The 18874-nt window shown below is 53.4% G+C and overlaps 1 protein-coding gene across 1 annotated transcript in view; it reads right to left on the minus strand.

Annotated features, from left to right (window-relative positions):
- Positions 1 to 2351: 2351 nt before the first annotated feature.
- Positions 2352 to 18874, minus strand: part of SMAD6 (SMAD family member 6) — a 75539-nt gene continuing 59016 nt past the window's right edge. Inside the window, exon 4 of the mRNA XM_042988580.1 lies at positions 2352 to 2964. Coding sequence (XP_042844514.1) covers positions 2423 to 2964 — 542 coding nt within the window. The 3' untranslated portion in view covers positions 2352 to 2422. The remainder of the gene's footprint in view (positions 2965 to 18874) is intronic.

Here is an 18874-nt window from a genome sequence, read left to right on the forward strand (position 1 = left end):
CAGAAACCAGCTCCTTCCCCCGCCCCCCAAAAGTCACCCCAGCTCCTTGTCCTGACATCTGAGGGCCCCAGCCTCCCTTTCCAGTCCCGGCCCTGTGTTACCAATAGCTGATATGCACTGATGATGGACCAGGAACTGTGTGATGTCCTGATTTCTCCCAAACCTACTTCTCAGGTAGGAACAATTTTTATCCCCATCTCATACCACCTTATGGTAATAATACCAGGGCACATTGAGAAGTCTCTGGTGTATCCTGTAATGGCAGACACAGAATTTGAACTCAGGCACCCTGGCTGCAGAGCACGAGGGTCTGAAGATTACCCTTCTGCTGACTTCTAGGGGTTCCATCCGACGGATGCCTCTTGGTTTCTGCCACTCCCATGGTGTCTCCCCTTTGCTCCTGTCCCCTCCGCCACCCCTAGCCTGTGGCTTGCCTGTGAGGACCAGAGCCATAACATGCCCACAAAAGTGGCTCCTTATTCCATCTGGCACTCTGCTAACTGCCTGAGCCCAAAGTGACCCCCACACTGACCCCACACCAATACCCAGTAAGACCAGCATCCCGATGGGCATCTTCAGGGCAGGGCTTCAGGGTGGGGTGCCCTGGTGTGTCCAGCACCTGACAATGGTGCCAGTATGCCCTGCTACAGGGACAGGATTAGCAGGGGTGGGGAGAGTCCATTGGTAAATAACTTTGGGAAACAAAGCACAATGAATGGTCTATTTCTTAGAGGATATGGTGGCCATGATCCCCACCTCCTGACATCTAGATTCTCATGCCTTCCCTCCCACGTCGTTAGCAAGAACGGTCCGTGTGATCCGTAGAACGTGGCGAAGTGATTGCAGATCACTTCCGAGATAAGGTGAGCAAGGATGAGAGTTTCGCGCATGTTCTCTCCCTCATCTGGATCCTTCGCTATGGGGGAAGCCACGTCACGAGTAGCCCGGTGGAGAGGCCTGTGTGGTGAGGAACAGAGGCCTGCAGCCAACAGCCACGTGAGTGAGCTTGGAAGTGGGTTGGCCCGCTCCAGACAAGCCTCAGATGACTGCAGCCCTGGCCGACAGCTGGACTACAACCTCACGGGACCCTGAACCAGAACCACCCAGCTGAGTCGCTCCTGCATTCCTGAAACACAGAAACTGCGAGAGATAAGAAACGTTAGTTTCAAGCTGCTACGTTTTAGGATAATTTATTACGCAGCAATGGATAATACACACGACTTCTCAGAGCATTTAATATGCTAATGTAAATCTCCAAGAAAGAAGATATACAATGTAACATTCCCCTTAGTTATCTGGCCAAGGAAGCCTTCTTTCCTTGAGTTTTCTCAAGAGAGAAAACGGATTTAATATGGCTCTGGTCCTACAATTAAATGTGACTTTTAACCCTGATCTGTCATGAGCTAGTCATTTGCCCTTCCCGAACCTCAACTTTTCCCTTTTATAGAGCAGAGAGAAACAACCTGCCTTTGCATAAATCATAAATACAACCCCAGATGACCTAGCTCTGAGCTCTTTGGTGAGGGTTGGGAGGTCCTAAAAGGAGCTTCACCCTGGGGCTCAGGTGGGTTTCCCAAGGTGGTAGGTGGGCCTGAGGCCCACTGTCTGTCTTTCTTCCTCAGGCCACTTCCCCACAGTGCTGAGAATCAGTGTCTTCTGGCTTGTGCACAGTTCAGAGATGGGAGGCATGGACCTGAGCCTCCTCCATCAGACTGGGAGAGTTTATCCAGGATGGACGGCCATGTACCCTCCCTTCCCCCCATCCTGTGGACACACCGAAGCCACGGGCAGGAGGGAACACCAGAACCTTCTCTGGCCTTAACAGTAAACATATGCCCCTCCTCTCTTGTCAATTTAGCCCCTCTACTCTTTATCTGGTAAAAGACTGAAATCAAGTTTCAGTGCGCTCGATGGGCCAGAAACCCACCGAAGCCCTGCATGTCCCTCGTTGTTAGAAAGAAAACATTAAAAAAAAAAAAAAAAAAAACTATAATGTGAATACTTTATTATCAACGAGTGACTGGTATTAGCTTTTTGTCTGGGCATTAATATTTCAAAAACCATATGCCAAACCCAGGCTTCTCCACCTAGCTCTGCTGTATCATTTTCTTAAAAAATAAAATAAAATAAAATAATAAAGAAGAGGAGGAAGGAGGAAAGAAAGAAAATATATTTGTATTGAAAGAATTATAAGCCAAAGTGCGTCTTTCTTGTTTTGTCCATATACACACATTGCACCATACATAAATAATTACATTGTAAAAATGACTCCATAATTACAAGTATAATATATATTTCCATATAATATATAAAACTTTATATTAAATCTAGGTAGATGATATTGGGGGGGGGGGGGTCTCGTCCGTGGTCGGCTGTAGGGGGGGCGGGTTGTGTCTCTGGGCGGCGGGGCAGGCGGCCGCCGCTATCTGTGGTTGTTGAGGAGGACCTCCAGCCAGCAGGGGCAGGAGGTGATGAACTGCCGCGAGTAGCAGGGCCCCCAGCCCTTGGCGAAGCTGATGCGGACGCTGTTGGGGTCGTAGGGGCCGTCGGCGGCGTCGGGCTCGGGCCCCTGCTGGAGCAGGCCCGAGCGCTCGAAGTCGAACACCTTGATGGAGTAGCCGGGCGGCACCTTGCGCACCACGAGGGCGCGGCCGCCGGGCGCGTCGAGCGTGGGGGAGTTGACGAAGATGGGGTGCTCGCCGCGGTTGTAGGCCCACACGCCGTCGGGCTCCTTGCTGAGCAGGATGCCGAAGCCGATCTTGCTGCGCGTGCGCCGCACCGACTCGCTGCGCTGCTCCAGGTTGAGCTGGCCCAGGCAGAAGCCGCTGCCCTGAGGTAGGTCGTAGAAGATGCTCACGGCCTGGTCGTACACCGCGTAGAGGCGGCCCACACGCGTCCGGTGCTCCCAGTAGGCCACGCTACACCAGTGGCTGGGCTTAGTGGCATCCGGAGACATGCTGGCGTCTGCGGGGCAAGCACAGGGCAGGGGGAGCGTTAAGGAGGGGGGAGGGGGACGCAGCACTGCTGCCTGGACCGTGGGGGTCCGGAGTGGGGGGGGGGGGGTAGTTTGCAGCATTCAACAGACATGCGGGCACCGACCGCCTGCCAGCTTGTCCTCAAGAAACGTAACTCACAGCAGAACGGCCCCCTACAGGCGCAAAGGGGGAAAACAAAGGTTACGAGCCTACGCAGAAGGCAAGGCGCCTACTGTGTGCTCGGTGCTAAGGCTACACAAACATGAACCACACTCGGCCCCTGCCCTGTAGACTTTTCCAAGCTCCAGCTGGCAGGAGACCGGACAGTCCTCCCACACCCAAAGGAAGGGCTGAACACGGAGCACCTACAATGTTCCAGGTGCTGCATTTCTGACCCTGTCTGACCCCACTGGGTCCTAATCACTCTGTGACGAGACCACCTTCTCCTCATTTTACGGATGAGGATCCAAGACACCAGCTGTCTGCCCAAAGGCCACAGAGCTAGTGAGTGGCCCAGCCAGGATCTGAACCCGGCCAGTGTAAGCCTCAACCTGAAAAGAGTGGGGTTAAGTCGTCAGGGGACATTTCCCCATTTGAAGGGGACTCAGGCATAGCAAGGCACGATGAGGTAGGGGAGTGGGGCCCCAGAATCCCTTCCAACCCCCAGAATTTTCCCAGCCTTGGTCTGGAGCATGATGCCTAGTCTCCCAGTCACTCCTATCCCCCACCCCTCGAGGTGGCTCTCTTGGCAGGAAGTGCAGATTTTCACCAGAACTGCAGCCCCTTCTGTGAGAAAGAGAAGCTGAGGTCTCTAAGTATTAAAGAAAATTGCCCCACAAGGGCTCCAGAGTTCGCCAGCTCTTGAAGGTGTGTGCTGCTCCTCTCTGGGCCTCAGTTTCCCCATGGACAGCAAAGGGGTGGCCTGGATGACTGGGATCCCTTTCCCCTGCAGCTTGAAGCATTTCTGCATGTCTGGACGAGCAATTTCCTGATACCAGACCTAAGACCACCCAGAGGCCAGGGCCCGTCTTGAAGGGCAGCCCCGTCTTTGCTGCTGTGTGTGGCCAGCTTCTCAGATTCCGAAGTCTTTTGACATCTGGTCTTTCCTTTGAGCTCAGAGCTCTGAGTAGCAGGTGGGCATCCATGACTGCCCCGTGATGTGACATGTTCCCACACACCCCTTGGATGGGGCTTATGCACAGAGGGGAGAAAGTTCTCCTGAGAATGTGACGGGAACGCAGCAAGGTGCTTTATGGCATGGCTCCTCCACGAGAAACTGATCAAAGTCCAACCAAAGCCGAGGAAGAAAACACTGCTAACAACTTCATTCAGGAGCCGGGGTGAGGTCAGCTCTGTCTGCCTTCAGCTCAGCCCCGCCTAGAAGCCCCAGAGCAGCAGGGTGACAGGGCCCCTCACAACCTCTTATGCGCTGGGAGGCCCGCCTAGCCACCTAGCAGGAAGCTGTCTACCCGAGAGGCCTCCTGCAGGCTGCCAACTCTGCTGAGGCCGTGAGCTGGGCAGAGCCCCAAAGGGCGTGCCCCTCACCCTCTGCCTGGTGTTAAGGTCCCAGACATGGGTCCCCAGGCCACTCCCTGAGAATGTATTGATTTGCCTCATAGTCTCCATCCAGGCCCTTCTTGGTTTTTGCAGGCTGATGGGAGGTGGGGTGGGGGGAGAAGAGACCCTGATCCTTGCCCTCAAGTGACTTACCCCTTGGCCAGCAGGTAGAGAAACAGCTCTAGCCTGTGGTGCCACAGGGCAGGCACTAGGTCAGTCCCAGCAGGTGGACAGTCAGGAACACTCCAAGCCACGGACCATCTCTCCGCCCATCCATCTGGCACAGGTCTGGGGAGTTCCCAAGAGCCAGGAAAGCAGTGCTGTCCCAGCCTGGCCACGAAACCCCAGCACCGGGCTTCTCACGACCAACGACAGCGCCTGGGGAGCACTGGACACAGAGGTGGGGGAGCAAAGGCTCTGTGCCTGGGGAGTGTTGGGTGACAGGACGAGCAACACACATCACCAAAGGCCTTTCATGAGCTAGGCGCCCTCTTCACAACAGCCTCGGTTCACTCCTGGTCCCACCCCATTTCACAGGTGAGGAAACTGAGGCCCAGAGAGGTGCCGTTAACTGGTCAAGGATACACACAAGTGAGTGCCAGAGCCAGCATCCGTGCCAGGCCACGCTCCGGGCAGACTCCCCACTGAAACCCATGCACTAAACAAGTCCCTTCCCTTTTCTAAGCCTTAGTTTCCCTGTTTGTAACCAGGCTGCTCTCATGGTCTGAGTCTTGGAGGTGTTTAGCTGGTGAGTCACTCCCCGGCCCACAAATGAAACACCTCACTGAGTGAGGGTTACTGCTTTCCCCCCCACCTTTACAGATAAGGCTCAGAGGCCACCCAGTCATAAAGTGGCGGCTCTGCCCCAGGGTGTAGCCACTCCATTGTAAAAGGCAAGGGAGCAGTCAGAATGTGTGTGTGTGTACGTGTGTGTATGTCTGTGTGTGTGTGTATGTTGAGGGGGGGAGATGGAGAGTAATGGAACTGGGTGGGGGGAGCATTTCCTGCCCCCTTTCTCAGCTCCTCCCACCCCAGCTAAGCCAAATGCCCCTCATCATTTACCCCCACCTCATTAATACCCAGCCTTGCTCCAGCACTCCTCAGGGGGATAGGATCCTGTGCTTGGGGGATGAACCCCACAGAGCTGCCCTAGGCCCTGGCCTGCCCCAACCGTCTGGTTCAGGGACAGTGCCTGAGTCGGGCCTCACCTCCGGCAGTCTCTCTTGTTGTGCAGGCTGGGTAACACTTATCACACCTGGCCTCCTGGCCAAGTTTTCCAAGTTCCAGGAGATGGACTGTTGCCTCCAAGAAGCCCTCTCTGATCTCTCCCTCCCATGTACCTACAGTCTTCAATGCAGCCACTCCCTATGCCTGAGCAGGTGTCTGTGCTGTTGGTCAGGGCCCCTGGCTGGTCTAGACTTTCACGAGTCGATACATTGCTTAACAGAGGGATTGTGAATGTACGGGGTTCCTACTGTTTTATTTTGTCATGTGCAGACTTATTAAAAACCCCAAGACTAGGGTAGCTGGGTGGCTCAGTCAGCTAAGTGTCCGACTCTTGGTTTCGGCTCAGGTCATGACCTCACGATTTTGTGAGTTCGAGCCCCACATCAGGCTCTGTGCTGACACTGCGGTGTCCACTTGGGATTCTCTCTCTCCCTCTCTTTTTTGCCCCTCCCCTACTCGTGCTGTCTATGTCTCTCTCAAAATAAATAAATAAACTTACCCCAAGACCATCTACTATCACTAGCACAAAAAAAAGTATAATTTGATACTGATAAAATAGATAGGACCTAAATCAGAAATGTAAAAGTTAATATGATTAGAGTATAAGAAATTTTCTTATTTCTTTCATCATGGACCAATGAAAATGTAGTCCTAAGACTGGCTTCTGGGAGCCACTAATTGAACTGAATGTCCTTGTGCCCCAAAGATGGCACCCCGGGGGGTACAGGGTGACTCGCCCACACACACACACACACACAGCAGCAGGTAGCAGAACTGGGACCCAAATCTGAGACTCCAGAATTCTAATCTAATGCTTGTCCCATGAGCCAAAGGGTTTCAAAGTGAGACAGACCTAAGGCTCTTACTACTGACTGTGGCCATGGACAAGCTGCTGTGTCCAAGCCTCAGTCTCCCCACTTGTAAAATGGGCTTCTTCATAACCCATAAGTCCATCTTTGGACTTTTCTGGAAACTCCAGCAGCAGATCAATTGGGTGCAGAAAGAAGTAGCTGTCTGTTTATTGGCCCCAGCACTGGTGCTAACCCTTCAAAGGCCAGGGCTCCTTAGGGGTGCCAGGGGTCATGACCCCGGGTCACCACCACGGGAGGTTACGATAGGAGAGCAGATGGCAATGCCCCTCACAGAGTGTAGAGCACTGTACTGGTGCGAAGGTTTAGCTCCCAGCCTAGAACCCAAGGGTAAAGAGAGGTGCCTCATATGCAGAGGAATGACAAATGGAGCAAGGAATGACTAAATGTCTAGAACAAAGGCGAGTGCCGCTATGGCTCTGTGTACACACACACACACACACACACACACACACACACACACACACGGATTCAGGTCTAATGCAGCGGGACCGACACGAGCTGACGTGATCTCTGCCAGCAAGACGCCAGGCCCCCCAAACCTCTGCCCTTCCCACAGTGATGGGGCCCCACCCCACCGCCACGCTTCTCATCCTCCGTAGGGCTGCCACTCAGGGCGCAAGGGGACAGTCTTTTGCAGAAGATCTTTTTCTTCTCGTGGCTCCAAGGCTGTGGTCCCGCCATCAACCTAATTAGGAACCAGCTCCTTAATTGCAAATAAATACCAGAGAGTCAGACCCGAGTGAACAACATCAAAGATGACCGCGCTCTGACCGAAACTCCTGCTCGCTACCCCCTGCTCGGGGCCTGGCCTAGTTCCCAGCCAGACTCTGAGTCCCGGCTGGGAGGGCTCTCAGGGGAGGAGGAGAGGAGGGACGCGGTCTGGGTCTGGCGCTATGTCTGGGGCAGACCTGGCAGAGTGGCCCCAGGCTGTGGGGGGAGCGTGTCAGGGTCCAGGCTTCAGGCCTGTATCAGGCAGCTCATCTTCCTTCTCCTGGCCTCAGGCCTCCCATCTGAATGATGAGCTCGACGAAAATGGCTGCAATTTAGTGAATGTTCACAGCAATTCCACTTGCAGTCATCCAAACTTGGCAAATAGCTCAGTTGTCCATCAACAGGGGAATGGATGGCATGGACTGAGTATTTGTGAACCCCCAAATTCATGTATTGAAATCCTAACCCTCGGTGTGATGGTGTTTGAAGGCGGGGCCTTTGGGGGGCGATTAGGTCCTGAGGGTAGAGCCCTCATGAATAAATGGGATTAGTGCCCTTACAAGAGAGACCCAGGAGAGCTCCCTCACCCCTTTTGCCCTTCTGAGGACACAGCGAGAACACGTCCATCTGTGAACCAGGACTTGGGCCCTCAGTAGACTCCAAAACTACCAGTGCCTTGACCTTGGACTCCCCGGCCTCAGGACCCGTAAAAAATACACGTGTGTGGTTCAAGCCACTCAGGCTGTGGGATTTGTTACAGCAGCCCAAACAGGCTAGGATAAGGGATACACAAAAGTAAGGTACACCCATACAATGGAACACGACTCACCAATCAAAAGGAACCAACTACTGAAACATACAACACCGTGGATGGATCTCAAGTGTATTGTGCTAAGTGAGAGAAGCCAGACACAGAAGATCTGCTGTTTGTTTCTATTTATATAACATTCTCGAGTAGACAACTAACCTCCGGTGATAGAAATCAGAACAGGGATTTACCTCCAGGACAGGGAAGGGGCACGGGGGAACATTCTGGGATGACGGAAATGTTTCATATCTCGATCGGTCCAACGGGAACTCGGCTGTACTCACTGTCAAAAGTCATCGCCTGTACACCGAAGAGTTGTGCATTTCGTGGTAGGTATGACGCCTTGAAAGAAAAGGCAGGGAGTGGCAATGCGCTGCTCAGCCAGCTCTCTGTGGCTGTCCTGGAGCGGCCTCAGCAGGGCTCTGTGGTGGCCCAGGGGACAGCCCCTGTGTTTCCAGACCGGGCAGGGGCGGCCCGGCCTCAGCGGTGCCTACATTCCTGCCACCAGAGGGTGGTGGCCGCCTGTGGTGGGCAGGAGGAGCCGGCCAGCCACAGGCCCTCTCCCCTGCGCAGGAGCCAGTCCCTCCAATGGTTGGCATTCCTTCTCCTTGGCCTCTCTGCCCCGTGAGTGTGCTGCGAGCCCAACGTGTAATTTTGTGGGGGTGCTGGGGCACCAGGAGCGCCGACTGCAGCCTGGGGGAGGCGGGGAGAGCTGCAATCCCAAGAAAAGCCTTTAGCTTCTTCGAATCAGCAGTATTCTGTCAAAACACAGGGCAGGAGCGTTCCTGTGTGCTCCCCCGTGGGCTGCGCGGTCCAAGAGCCTGAGCACACGCAGTGCAGCTTGTTTTCCTCGTGATCCCCCCCCTCCCTTTGGCCAAACTGCCTTGGACCTAGCCATCCTGTGAAGGGAACCAGAGATGTGCCCAGATTCAAGTCTCTGGTCCCTTAGACTCGAAGAGAGCTAGACGGGGAAGGCTCAGAGCATGTGCAGGCTGGGCCCCGAGTCCCTCGTGGTCTCCAGAGGCCTGGCTGGGCCGCCCATTCTCCTCCATGTTCAAAGCCACTGCTACTGCTTCACACCCGCGTGGGGCCACAGCAGCCTCGCTGCCTCTCCCGGGGCTGGACAGAAAGGACAGACGCAGCCACACCTCAAACGAGCGCAAAGCAAGGGCAGACAGACCCAGACCCCACTGAGAGCCGGGAAGGGAGACTCAGAGTCCCAGAGAGGTGAAGTGACTCGCCCAGGGTCACCCCAGTAAATTGGTGGCAGAGCCGGAGAAGAGCCCAGAGGCTGGTTTTTCCAATCCCCTTGTCACGGGCCACTCTGGGGCCTCCTGCCCTCCTGGAAAGCTCCTTTCTTCTGTCCCATGTCATGCCTGTGGCTTCAAGTTCCCATCCAACCGGCAGCTTTTTCATCCACGGCTCCCAGGCCTGGGAGTAATTACGTGGCCCTGCATCTGGTTAACCTAACACCCCTTTAAAAGCCTTGTTTGCCCATTAGATAAGTAGTTTTTGTTATCAAACTTAAGGGGGGAAAAGGAGTTTCCACTTAACCTTCCTTTGTCATTTTAAGCTGCAGAAATGGCTTCAGGTTTTGCAGCGAATCCAGAGATGCGGCATTAATTAGAGGCTCTTTTTTTTTTTTTTCTTCCTTTGTTAAGGGAGGGGGGAGACCCGTCCTTTATCCACTGGGCTCTGGCAGTAAAAGCAGAGAAGGAATGTGCACGGGGCCATGTTAATGGTCAACAGCTTAGAACGAGCCTCTCTGCTGAACTCTTTCCAAAAGCAGGGCCCAGCTGACAGGAGTTTCCTCTTATTCGCTCCCACTCGCCCCTCCCCACCCCCCACCTCAGCTCCAGCACCTTTGGCTCCTAGAGGAAGCCAGGCTTCCAAGAGGAAGTTCCTAATCGGTCATTACATCACGGGCGGTCTGGCCACCACTGCCGCCTGCACAGGGTCCACCTCAGGGGCCTTTCAGCTGCTGGTCTCTGGGACTGAGGACCGCGCTTACCGCCACCTTCAGACAGCAGGCCAGCCAGCTGCTCTGCTGGGTTGTGGATTTTTACCCCCAAGACAGGGATGAGATGGGAGAGCCAGGGGGGAATGACAGCAGGGAGAGAGGGAGGCAACGAAACACACAGTCCAAAATTCATGATTTTGCAGGTGGAAAAACTGAGTCCCAAACAAGTAAAGTGACTGCCCAAGGTCACAGTGGAAATCAGCCATACAGCAAGGTCCCATCAGGTCTCCTGCACGGGGCTGCGTTAAGAATACAGGCTCAGGAGCACAGACAGCTTCCTGCATGTGACTATCAGCTTTTGCCACTCATCAGCTGTGAAATCCTGGGCAAGTGACTTTACCTCCCTGGACCTCAGCTTCCTAAGCTGTAAAATGGGGATGCAATCATTGCTTACTTCATCAGGCTGTTGGGATTCGTTTCAAGAGCATCAAATAATGCCTGGTTCAAAATAAGCACTCCAGGGGCGCCTGGGTGGCTCAGTCGGTTAAGTGTCTGACTGCAGCTCAGGTCACGATCTCACGGTCCGTGAGTTCCAACCCCACATCGGGCCCTGTGCTGTCAGCTGGGAGCCTGGAGCCTGCTTCAGATTCTGTGTCTCCCTCGCTCTCTGCCCCTCCCCTACTCGCCCCTCTGTTTCTCTCTCTCTCAAAATAAACATTAAAAAAATAAAAGAAAATCAAAATAGTCCATAAATAATAGCTATTATTATTTCTACTAATATTACCACCGTACAGTCTTATTCCCTCTATATCATTTATAGAAATTGTGTAATGGATTGAGTCGGCTATATAATTCATAAAGGTGTTCACATTAGGTAATAATATCTACAAAGATAAGATATGCCAAGGGAGTTAAGAATCAAGGGGAAACAGCGGTAGTTGTAGTAGTAATAGCAGTAATAAAATAAGCCAGCCAATAATAGTAATAATTAATAATATACCAGCCAACATTTAATGACCAAGAGTCAGGCAGAATATGAAGCACTTTAAATGCACTATTTCCACATACTGTCGATCCTCAGTCATTCCCATTTTAAGATGAAGGAACCGAGGTCCGAAGGTCAGGTTAACGTGTCCACCACCCTGAGCTAGGAAGTGACAAAGCTGGGACTTGAGCTTCACGACTATCTAGGCTTAGAGACGGGGAGGAGGTCTGCAGGGTGATGGCACAGGCCCTGTGCTACAACAGCCCAGCCAGGTCCACTCCAAGCTGGCGCAAGAAGGCTTTATAAAGACTGGACGGTAAAAGGGGTCCTTGGATGTGGCAATGTGGGGGCCACCTCCCCACCACCTGCTGCCCACCTTACCATTACCAGGAGGGCAGTGGCGTTTTCAGAGAGCGCGCCTTATCACAGCTACTGATGGCCCCCCACGAAGTCCCGCAAACTCATACACTTGCTTGGTTTCCAAGGATAGTTTCTCCCATACCACCCCTCCAAAAGCCGGTGAGCATTTCTTCTTTCTTTTTTTTTTTTTTAACTCTTTTTAATGTTTATTTATTTTTGAGAGAGAAAGACAGAGTGTGAGTGGAGGAGGGGCAGAGAGAGAGGGAGACACAAAATCTGAAGCAGGCTCCAGGCTCTGAGCTGTCAGCACAGAGCCCGACACGGGGCTCGAACTCCAGAACGATGAGATCATGACCTAGGCTGAAGTCGGACACCTAACCTACTGAGCCACCCAGGCGTGCCCCCACCCCTCTGTGAGCATTTTTTACATGCTGCAGTAAGAAATGGTGGGTGATCTTGGGAAAGGGCTGCTAACCCTGGCTGGGACCCTGGAGGTGTGGGGAGGAGCTGGGCGCTCTGGGCCCTGCATCCATTCTGTCTTTAGAAACCCCCGAGTCCAGGAGGTAGAATCATCCCCTCCTGGGGGTGAACAGACCCCAAGGTGGAGGAGCCACACAGCACGGCAGCGTGGGAATCCTGTCTGGCTGGCCTGACAACACTCTCTGCTGGCCCTTCATGCTGCCTCGTCTGCTCCCTCTGCTCTTTGGGGTGGTTCTCGGAGCGCCCGCCCTGGATGGGTTGAGGAGGGATGGGGGGTGTAAGGACAGTCAGCGGCCATGGGCTGTAACCGGCCTTCTCTAGGGAGAGGCCTGCAGGGTCCTGCAGAAGGCGCCCTGACCCTGGTCTGCTCGGCCCCACATCTCCAGTGGAACAAAGTGGCGGCCTGGGTTGAGGTGGGTAAGGTTTCCACTCCTTTCATCTTGTGCGGTTTCCAAACAAGTCCTGCAAAGCGAACTCCGAGTGCCCCCCCCCCCCGCCCCCGACAGAAAGCAAGCTCCCACCCGGGCCCTGATACCCACGCCTGCTCGGCGTCCCCTCCGGTCTCCCCAGGACCTATGGCCTCAGGGGAGACAGAGGAGGACACCCGGGGCCCCACTGCCAGCAGATCCATCTGGCCCTGCCGCCCCAACAAGACTGTTCCGGGCTCCTTGCACTCAGGGAACAGTGGCTTTTCTCCCTGAGCCTCAGTGCTCTTCTTACAAACACTCTGCGGGCAGCTCTAGGCTCTGAGAGGCACCCCAAGGCTGCCATCAGACTGGGGGACCAGGCTCTGCACCAGTAACACTGGTGTACCCGCCTGGACCAGCCTGGCCCTCCTACAGGAAACCCGACCGCTTAAACCAGAGATGAAGACCCCAAGGGAGCGGGGGGGGGGGGGGGGGGGGGGCCCGAGTCCGGGTGGGAGAGTTCTGTGGACAAGTGTCCCGCACCGGGGCAGAGAGAGCGATAAGCGGCTTATAAAACCAGCCCACATTTTCGAGAGGGAACCAGTTTCTGCAACAAAAGCCTCTGAACTTTGCTCCCATTCCAAGTCCCCTTTTGTCTTATCACAAAGTCAGACTCGGAATACGTTTGTTTGTTTTCTTACCCAGAGACCTGCCAGGGTGGGAAAGCCTTGCTTTTCATGTTGCCCCTGGAAAGATTCTAAAAGAACACTATTTATGCAAGATAATAAAGCTGGGTACCTCGGTCCCCAGGAAAGAGGTGGCAGTTTTGAGAAGAGAAGGAGCCCCCAAATCCTCCCTGCCTGCAGGTAGCCACTGCTGATGGCCAAATCCCCAAATTCACACCCAAACCAGGCCCCTCACTGGCCTTCAGGGTTCTTGGTCGGCTGAGCCTGGGTTTTCATCTTAAGGTGCCAACATTCACTGACTCACTCCAACCTTGACTTCCCTTGACAGAGAACAAAATCGGCCAGTTGGAGGTGCGGATGGGGACAGCCTGGGCATGCGGCAGAGGGGCAGGGATGCTGGCTCGTGGCGGATGGCGGTGTGCTTTGGGGAAGCCCATCTCTAGGCACATTCCTGCCCTGCAGCCTCCAGAGCTGGGACAACTGGGGGCACCTCTACTTTTCTTTTATTTCCCAAATACAACTGGAGTTTTGCTGGCAAGCCTCCTGCCCCAGACTTCTACTTGGACCCAGTGTAAAGCCATGAAAGCAAAGTACCTCAAAACTGCCCTCAATCAGCCTGTCTCCGCTCTCAGGGGCAGGAACCCATCCTGGTACAGAAACGTCCCAAGGGATCATCAGGAGAGGCCCCCACAGCCTCACCCCCTTGAATCCCTGGACTCACCATCTCCTGCCATGGAGGTCTCTTAGCTCCCTGTCCCTCGAACACCCCACTCCATGTGTACTTTGTGCACCCTACTCTCGCCTGATCTGGCAGGCTCCCGACACCACAGGCCGTGGCAAGGTGAACTATTGCAAATCCAGGCAGCTCCATCCGGGCGTCTCCGTCTCTCAGTGCCAGGACCTGAGAGCTACACGATTTGGGAACTCAATACCAAATGAAAATGCAGGATTCCTTGTTCAAAAAGTATTCAGAGTTTCAGTGGTGAAGGCAGAGCATTAAAGTGAGCAGAGGCCCCTTCTGAGCGCGGGTCCTGAGTGAGGCACAAGTCACACACCAACAAGGTGGCCCTGCTGGAGTGCTGGTTTCTCCTTGCAGAGTACCTCGCTCCAAGGGAGTTAGTGAAGGGCCTAACAACAGTGTCCTCCCCCCATCCCCGCCGCTGGTCAGCCTCCTGCTCAACCGTCAAGACCCCGATGTCACCTCTTATGGAAAGCCTTCCTCAGTCCCGGGGTGTGACCACATTCTATCTGATGCTGTCAAGGGGGCATGTGTCTCCGCCCTGCGCACCTGCGTGCAGGCTTCCCTGAGACCCCTCCTCCCCTGGGACTTGGCACTGTGAACCTGACGGGGTGCTCTCAACAATGGGGTGCCTAATGGATTTAACATCCTAGAGCTGAGAGGGCAGTTGGGAAATCTACGGGTTCTCCCTGGGTTTGAAAAAGGTGAGCAGCAGAATCCTTCCCATCTAACAGGTGATAACACCGATGCTCCATTTTCGGAAGCCAGGACCCCAGGCAGGGAGGAAGGGGCGTCGCTCCCACCTGCTGATCCTCATGATGCAGCCTGGCCAATGGAATCCCAGATGAGCTCACTAGGTGCAAGCTGTTTCAGCGGCTAAAAAAAAAAAAAAAAATCGCCTACAGCCTACAGTCATCTGTCTGGCAGCGGGGGTGGATTTAGCTTCTCTGGCTTGCTGAGTCTACCAGGGTGAAGGGAGCAGAGGGCATGGCTCTGTACGGAAGAGCCAAAGAACAGGGTGGGAGGCTGGTTTTCTTATTTGCAGAGCTCTCAAAAATAAGCCTCGTCTAACACCAGCCTGTTAATGTTTACCAACAAGACAGTTTGACCTTTGCAGGTCAAACACACCTGCCTCATTTGTTTAGGATAAACACCCCAAAATTAAAGCACCAGGGGCAGGGGCATTCGGCTCAGAAATAATCCTCCCATTAAATCCTTTTCTTTAAAATATCTTTTTGTAACACAAAGTGCATAATCCATGCCTCTTGAGTGAATGCAGAATCCAACTACTGGGTTTTCTTAAAGTGAGGGTTGCCTGAATCATTCTTGTATATTTCTAGAACAAACAGTAGTGCTTTGTAATAGGCAAAAGACTAATATTGACTGGAGAGATCATTAAGCCACAATTAAATACTAATATTTGCTGTAAAGAATGCAGTAACATGAGATTTAAATGTTCCCTGCAAAAACGTTGCAAAATGACCCACCGGCTTGGCAAAAGCTCACCCTTGCGACCAGGTCTCCTGTTTGTGGCTGGGCTACTGTGCAGCTTAAAGCAGTTGAAGCTTCTCGGTGTGTCCCTGCCCAAACTCCAAGCTGCCTGTAAAGGGCTGGCTTGTTTGATCTGGGGCAGGAGGTGCAGGGGAGGGAGCCAGTCAGTCTGTGCATCCCGTCAGGCTAGCAGGTGGACACAGTCCCACAAGACCTGGCCCCATGCTTCAACCCTAAGTCCAACAGTGGTTCCCGCAGCAGCAGGAGGCCAGGCTTGGTTCCCGCGGCCCCTACAGCCCAAGCCAAGAAGGTGGCTCTGTCCCCCCATCAGTGGTGATGGTGGGATGCTGTTTTTAACCATGGAGGGTTTTCCAATTCTCCAAGCCCATTCATTCGTAAGTGACCCCGTTTTAGGTTACGGATTCTGAAGCTCAGAGTGGTGGGGTGACTGTCCTGTGGTCCTCAAGGGTTAACAAGGACGCAGGATCAGGGCTTGTCCCTGTCTTCTGTCACTGCCTCCCACCAGGCACCTTGGGAAGGTGAGACATCACCTCAGTAACAGTTTTGTATTTCTTAACATAATTCCTCAGCCTGTGTCTGAATACACACGGGCACATGCCGCAGGACTCCAGTCGGTAATGCATCAATAACATGAGAGTGATGGTCACAACGGTCAGCTGTGATTCCACCTGGTCTCCCATGGCCAACTTTTCAGCTAAGAGAGGGGCACATGGCTTGTTTGCCAGGATCCAGTGCATAACCCTTGATTTCTTCTAGAAAAGACGAGAAGCCCAGGGAGACATGTGGGCTGGACCCCACTGATGGTGGTGCCCAAGTGCCTTCTAGAACTGCCTCCCCCTACGGAGGGCTGTTTGCAGCCATAGGGACCTGAGTGATAGTGGGAGAAAGGAGTGCCTTTCCTGAATCATGGGCAGGCACGAAGGGGGCTCTTGGGGAAGGAGCCTGAATAACTGTGTCTACTCTAGCAGCAGTCTACTCACGCCTGGCACGTGTGGGCCTAGCACACACAGGCAGAGCTTTGCTAAGCAACGACCCTGCTTACAGTTGCTGCCTGCACCCTTTGCCATCGCTGGGTTGTTCCTGAGGCCTCGTCTCCAGTCACCCCAGGGGGGGTCCAGCCGCTACTAAGCACCTACTGTCTAACATGCAGCATCTCATTTAACCCCGAGAACAATCCCAGGTGTAGTCTTACAGAGGAGCAAATGGAGGCTCAGGGAAGTTTAAGCCCCCTGCCCGGAGTCACACAGCCAATTGGTGTGAATCTGAACCCAGGGCAGCCAGACTCCACACCCACTGTTCCTTCCACTCCTCCTCAAAGAGTGTGTCCCAGTGGGCACTCGGCTTCTAGCCTAGACCCAGCTCCACCGGGCGGTCGGGGCGGTCCCCCTCCCTGCCATCTCCCACGGGTTGTGACTCGTACCTCCTCCACCGGGGCTGGCGCCGGCCACGCTGCACCCCCCCCCCAACCTCCCCCCTTCCAGGGGGCACAAATGGCCCTGCAGGCCGCCAGCGTCTGCATTCCTGGAGCACATGCCCAAGTTGGGCCCACTAAGGAGGATCCCAAGTAATTCGGCCCATAAATCATGGCCATTGTGAATTTCCCTTTTAGCCACAGGCAAAGTCAAACTTTTCCTTCCCCCACTGCAGTTAACCACTCTTTGTTCACTGTATCTCTGCAGTGGCTGGGGGCCTCCGCCTGGCTGGGGGCCAGCCCTCAATTATTAATTAATCTGGGAGGCGCAGGTTGCATTCCTGGCCACCTAACCACTTCCTCCTCCGTCGGTAGGGGAGCTCGCAGGCCAGGCCCCTTTAGTTGTATCACGCGTCGCACAACATCCCAGCCCTATCTTGTGGCCGTAGCTGCAAGAACAGACGCTTAAAACCAGAGTTAAAAATAACAGCAGAAAACCCAAACACACAGAAGTCTCCTTTTCCAGCTCCATCCCCAGCTGGGTGCCACCATCACCATAATACCATGCCATCCCTCGGTTTCTCGTCTGTGCAATGGGGAGACGTTCCCCCGACACGCAAGGCTACTTACTGTCTGTGTGCGCATGTGCAGAAAGGGGTAACTGGTGAGCCCTCCCCTGAAAATTCTCACGAGCCAGAAAGGGAGACACCAAGACTTAGAGCTGAGAGGCCATCTGAGGCTGGGCTGGGCAGGGTGCTGCCTCTAATTCCATCTTGCTTTATCCTGACTGGATTAAGGCAAGTAACAGGCAGGAGACATAGAGCTCAGGTTTATTAGTCATTCAGGCGCCTGCAGAGATGGGGACGAAGAGGGTGGGCCCCTCTTTGGGTCAAGTCTTTGGGAGGTCTTTGCATGAGCAAACACCCCCAGAAATCTGAGGGTCAGCAGAACAAGGTGACCACCCTTGGTGTGAAGGTATAGCCCCCTGTGATAGTGGGATCCAGCCGGGAAATCAGAGTACAGGTCTCCTAAGATCAATGCTGCATCCTTGGACCAAGTAGGATCTTTTTTTTTTTTTTTTTTTTTTAATGTTTATTTATTTGTTTTTGAGAGAAGAGAGAGAGAGAGAGAAAAGGAGAGAGAGAATCCCAAGCAGGCTCCTTGCTTAACGGATAGCGCAGAGCCCGATGCAGGGCTCAAACTCACGAACTGTGAGATCATGACCTGAGCCAAAATCAAGAGTCAGACGCTTAACCGGCTGAGCCACCCAGGCGCCCCCAAGTAGGATCTTTAATTCCTAATTAGAAGTAATGCTGAAAGACTCATGCCAGTGCTGGCTGGCGGTGAGACCAGTGAAGGACAAAAATGGTAGAGGGAACACACTTCAGATAATAAAAAAGGATAAACACATATTTGTTGTTGCCGGAAACTGTCATCAAGCATCCCTTGGTCATTTTCCTCCTCTTCTCCTTCCTCCACTGGCCCCATCCACACCCCACAATCTGTCAACTTTACCCAGAGTGTCCACAGGCCAGTCAAGCTCTGGGGACAACACCAGCGGGTACAGCCTAGGAAGGACCTCTGGAATCTCATGCTTTATCTACTCCATAACTTGTCTGCTTTTGATCTGATAAGATAAATGATTTTTTTCCCCCGGAGTCTTCACATAGCGTTGACACTCTGGGGAGGAAGGGACACTTTTGGCTTCCCTTACCCTAAGCACTGAGGCTTTTGGATAAAGCATGCATGCTGCCAAGATAAATTATTGTGCACATACAATAAAGTACCATTAATTAGGACTCATAAATCCAGAGTTTGTAATAATTCCGAAAGCAGCTGGGTTGAAGTTAAAAAAAAAAAAAAGAGTTTTGATAAACAAATGCAAAATATAAATAAGGTTCAGGAGAACTGTTTATCCTACTAGGACTATATAAACAACTAGCATACCAATTACAAATCGCTCTTATCTGTTCACTCAAGCACATCTCCAAATGACCTCCAATAGGAAACATTACCCGGTTAGCATCACAGTCCGTGGTATTTGAAAATCACAAAACTCGGTTTCTTAGCCTTTCCAATCACCCACCACCCAATCTGCCTGCATTGGTGAGGAGTCCCTGAGTTGTCACTGTTCCCTTTCTGTGTATCTGGAAAGAAGCCACTTGGACGGCTGAACCCCCACAG

This window comes from Panthera tigris, chromosome B3, assembly GCF_018350195.1.
Source record: "Panthera tigris isolate Pti1 chromosome B3, P.tigris_Pti1_mat1.1, whole genome shotgun sequence".
Taxonomy (NCBI): Eukaryota; Metazoa; Chordata; class Mammalia; order Carnivora; family Felidae; genus Panthera; species Panthera tigris.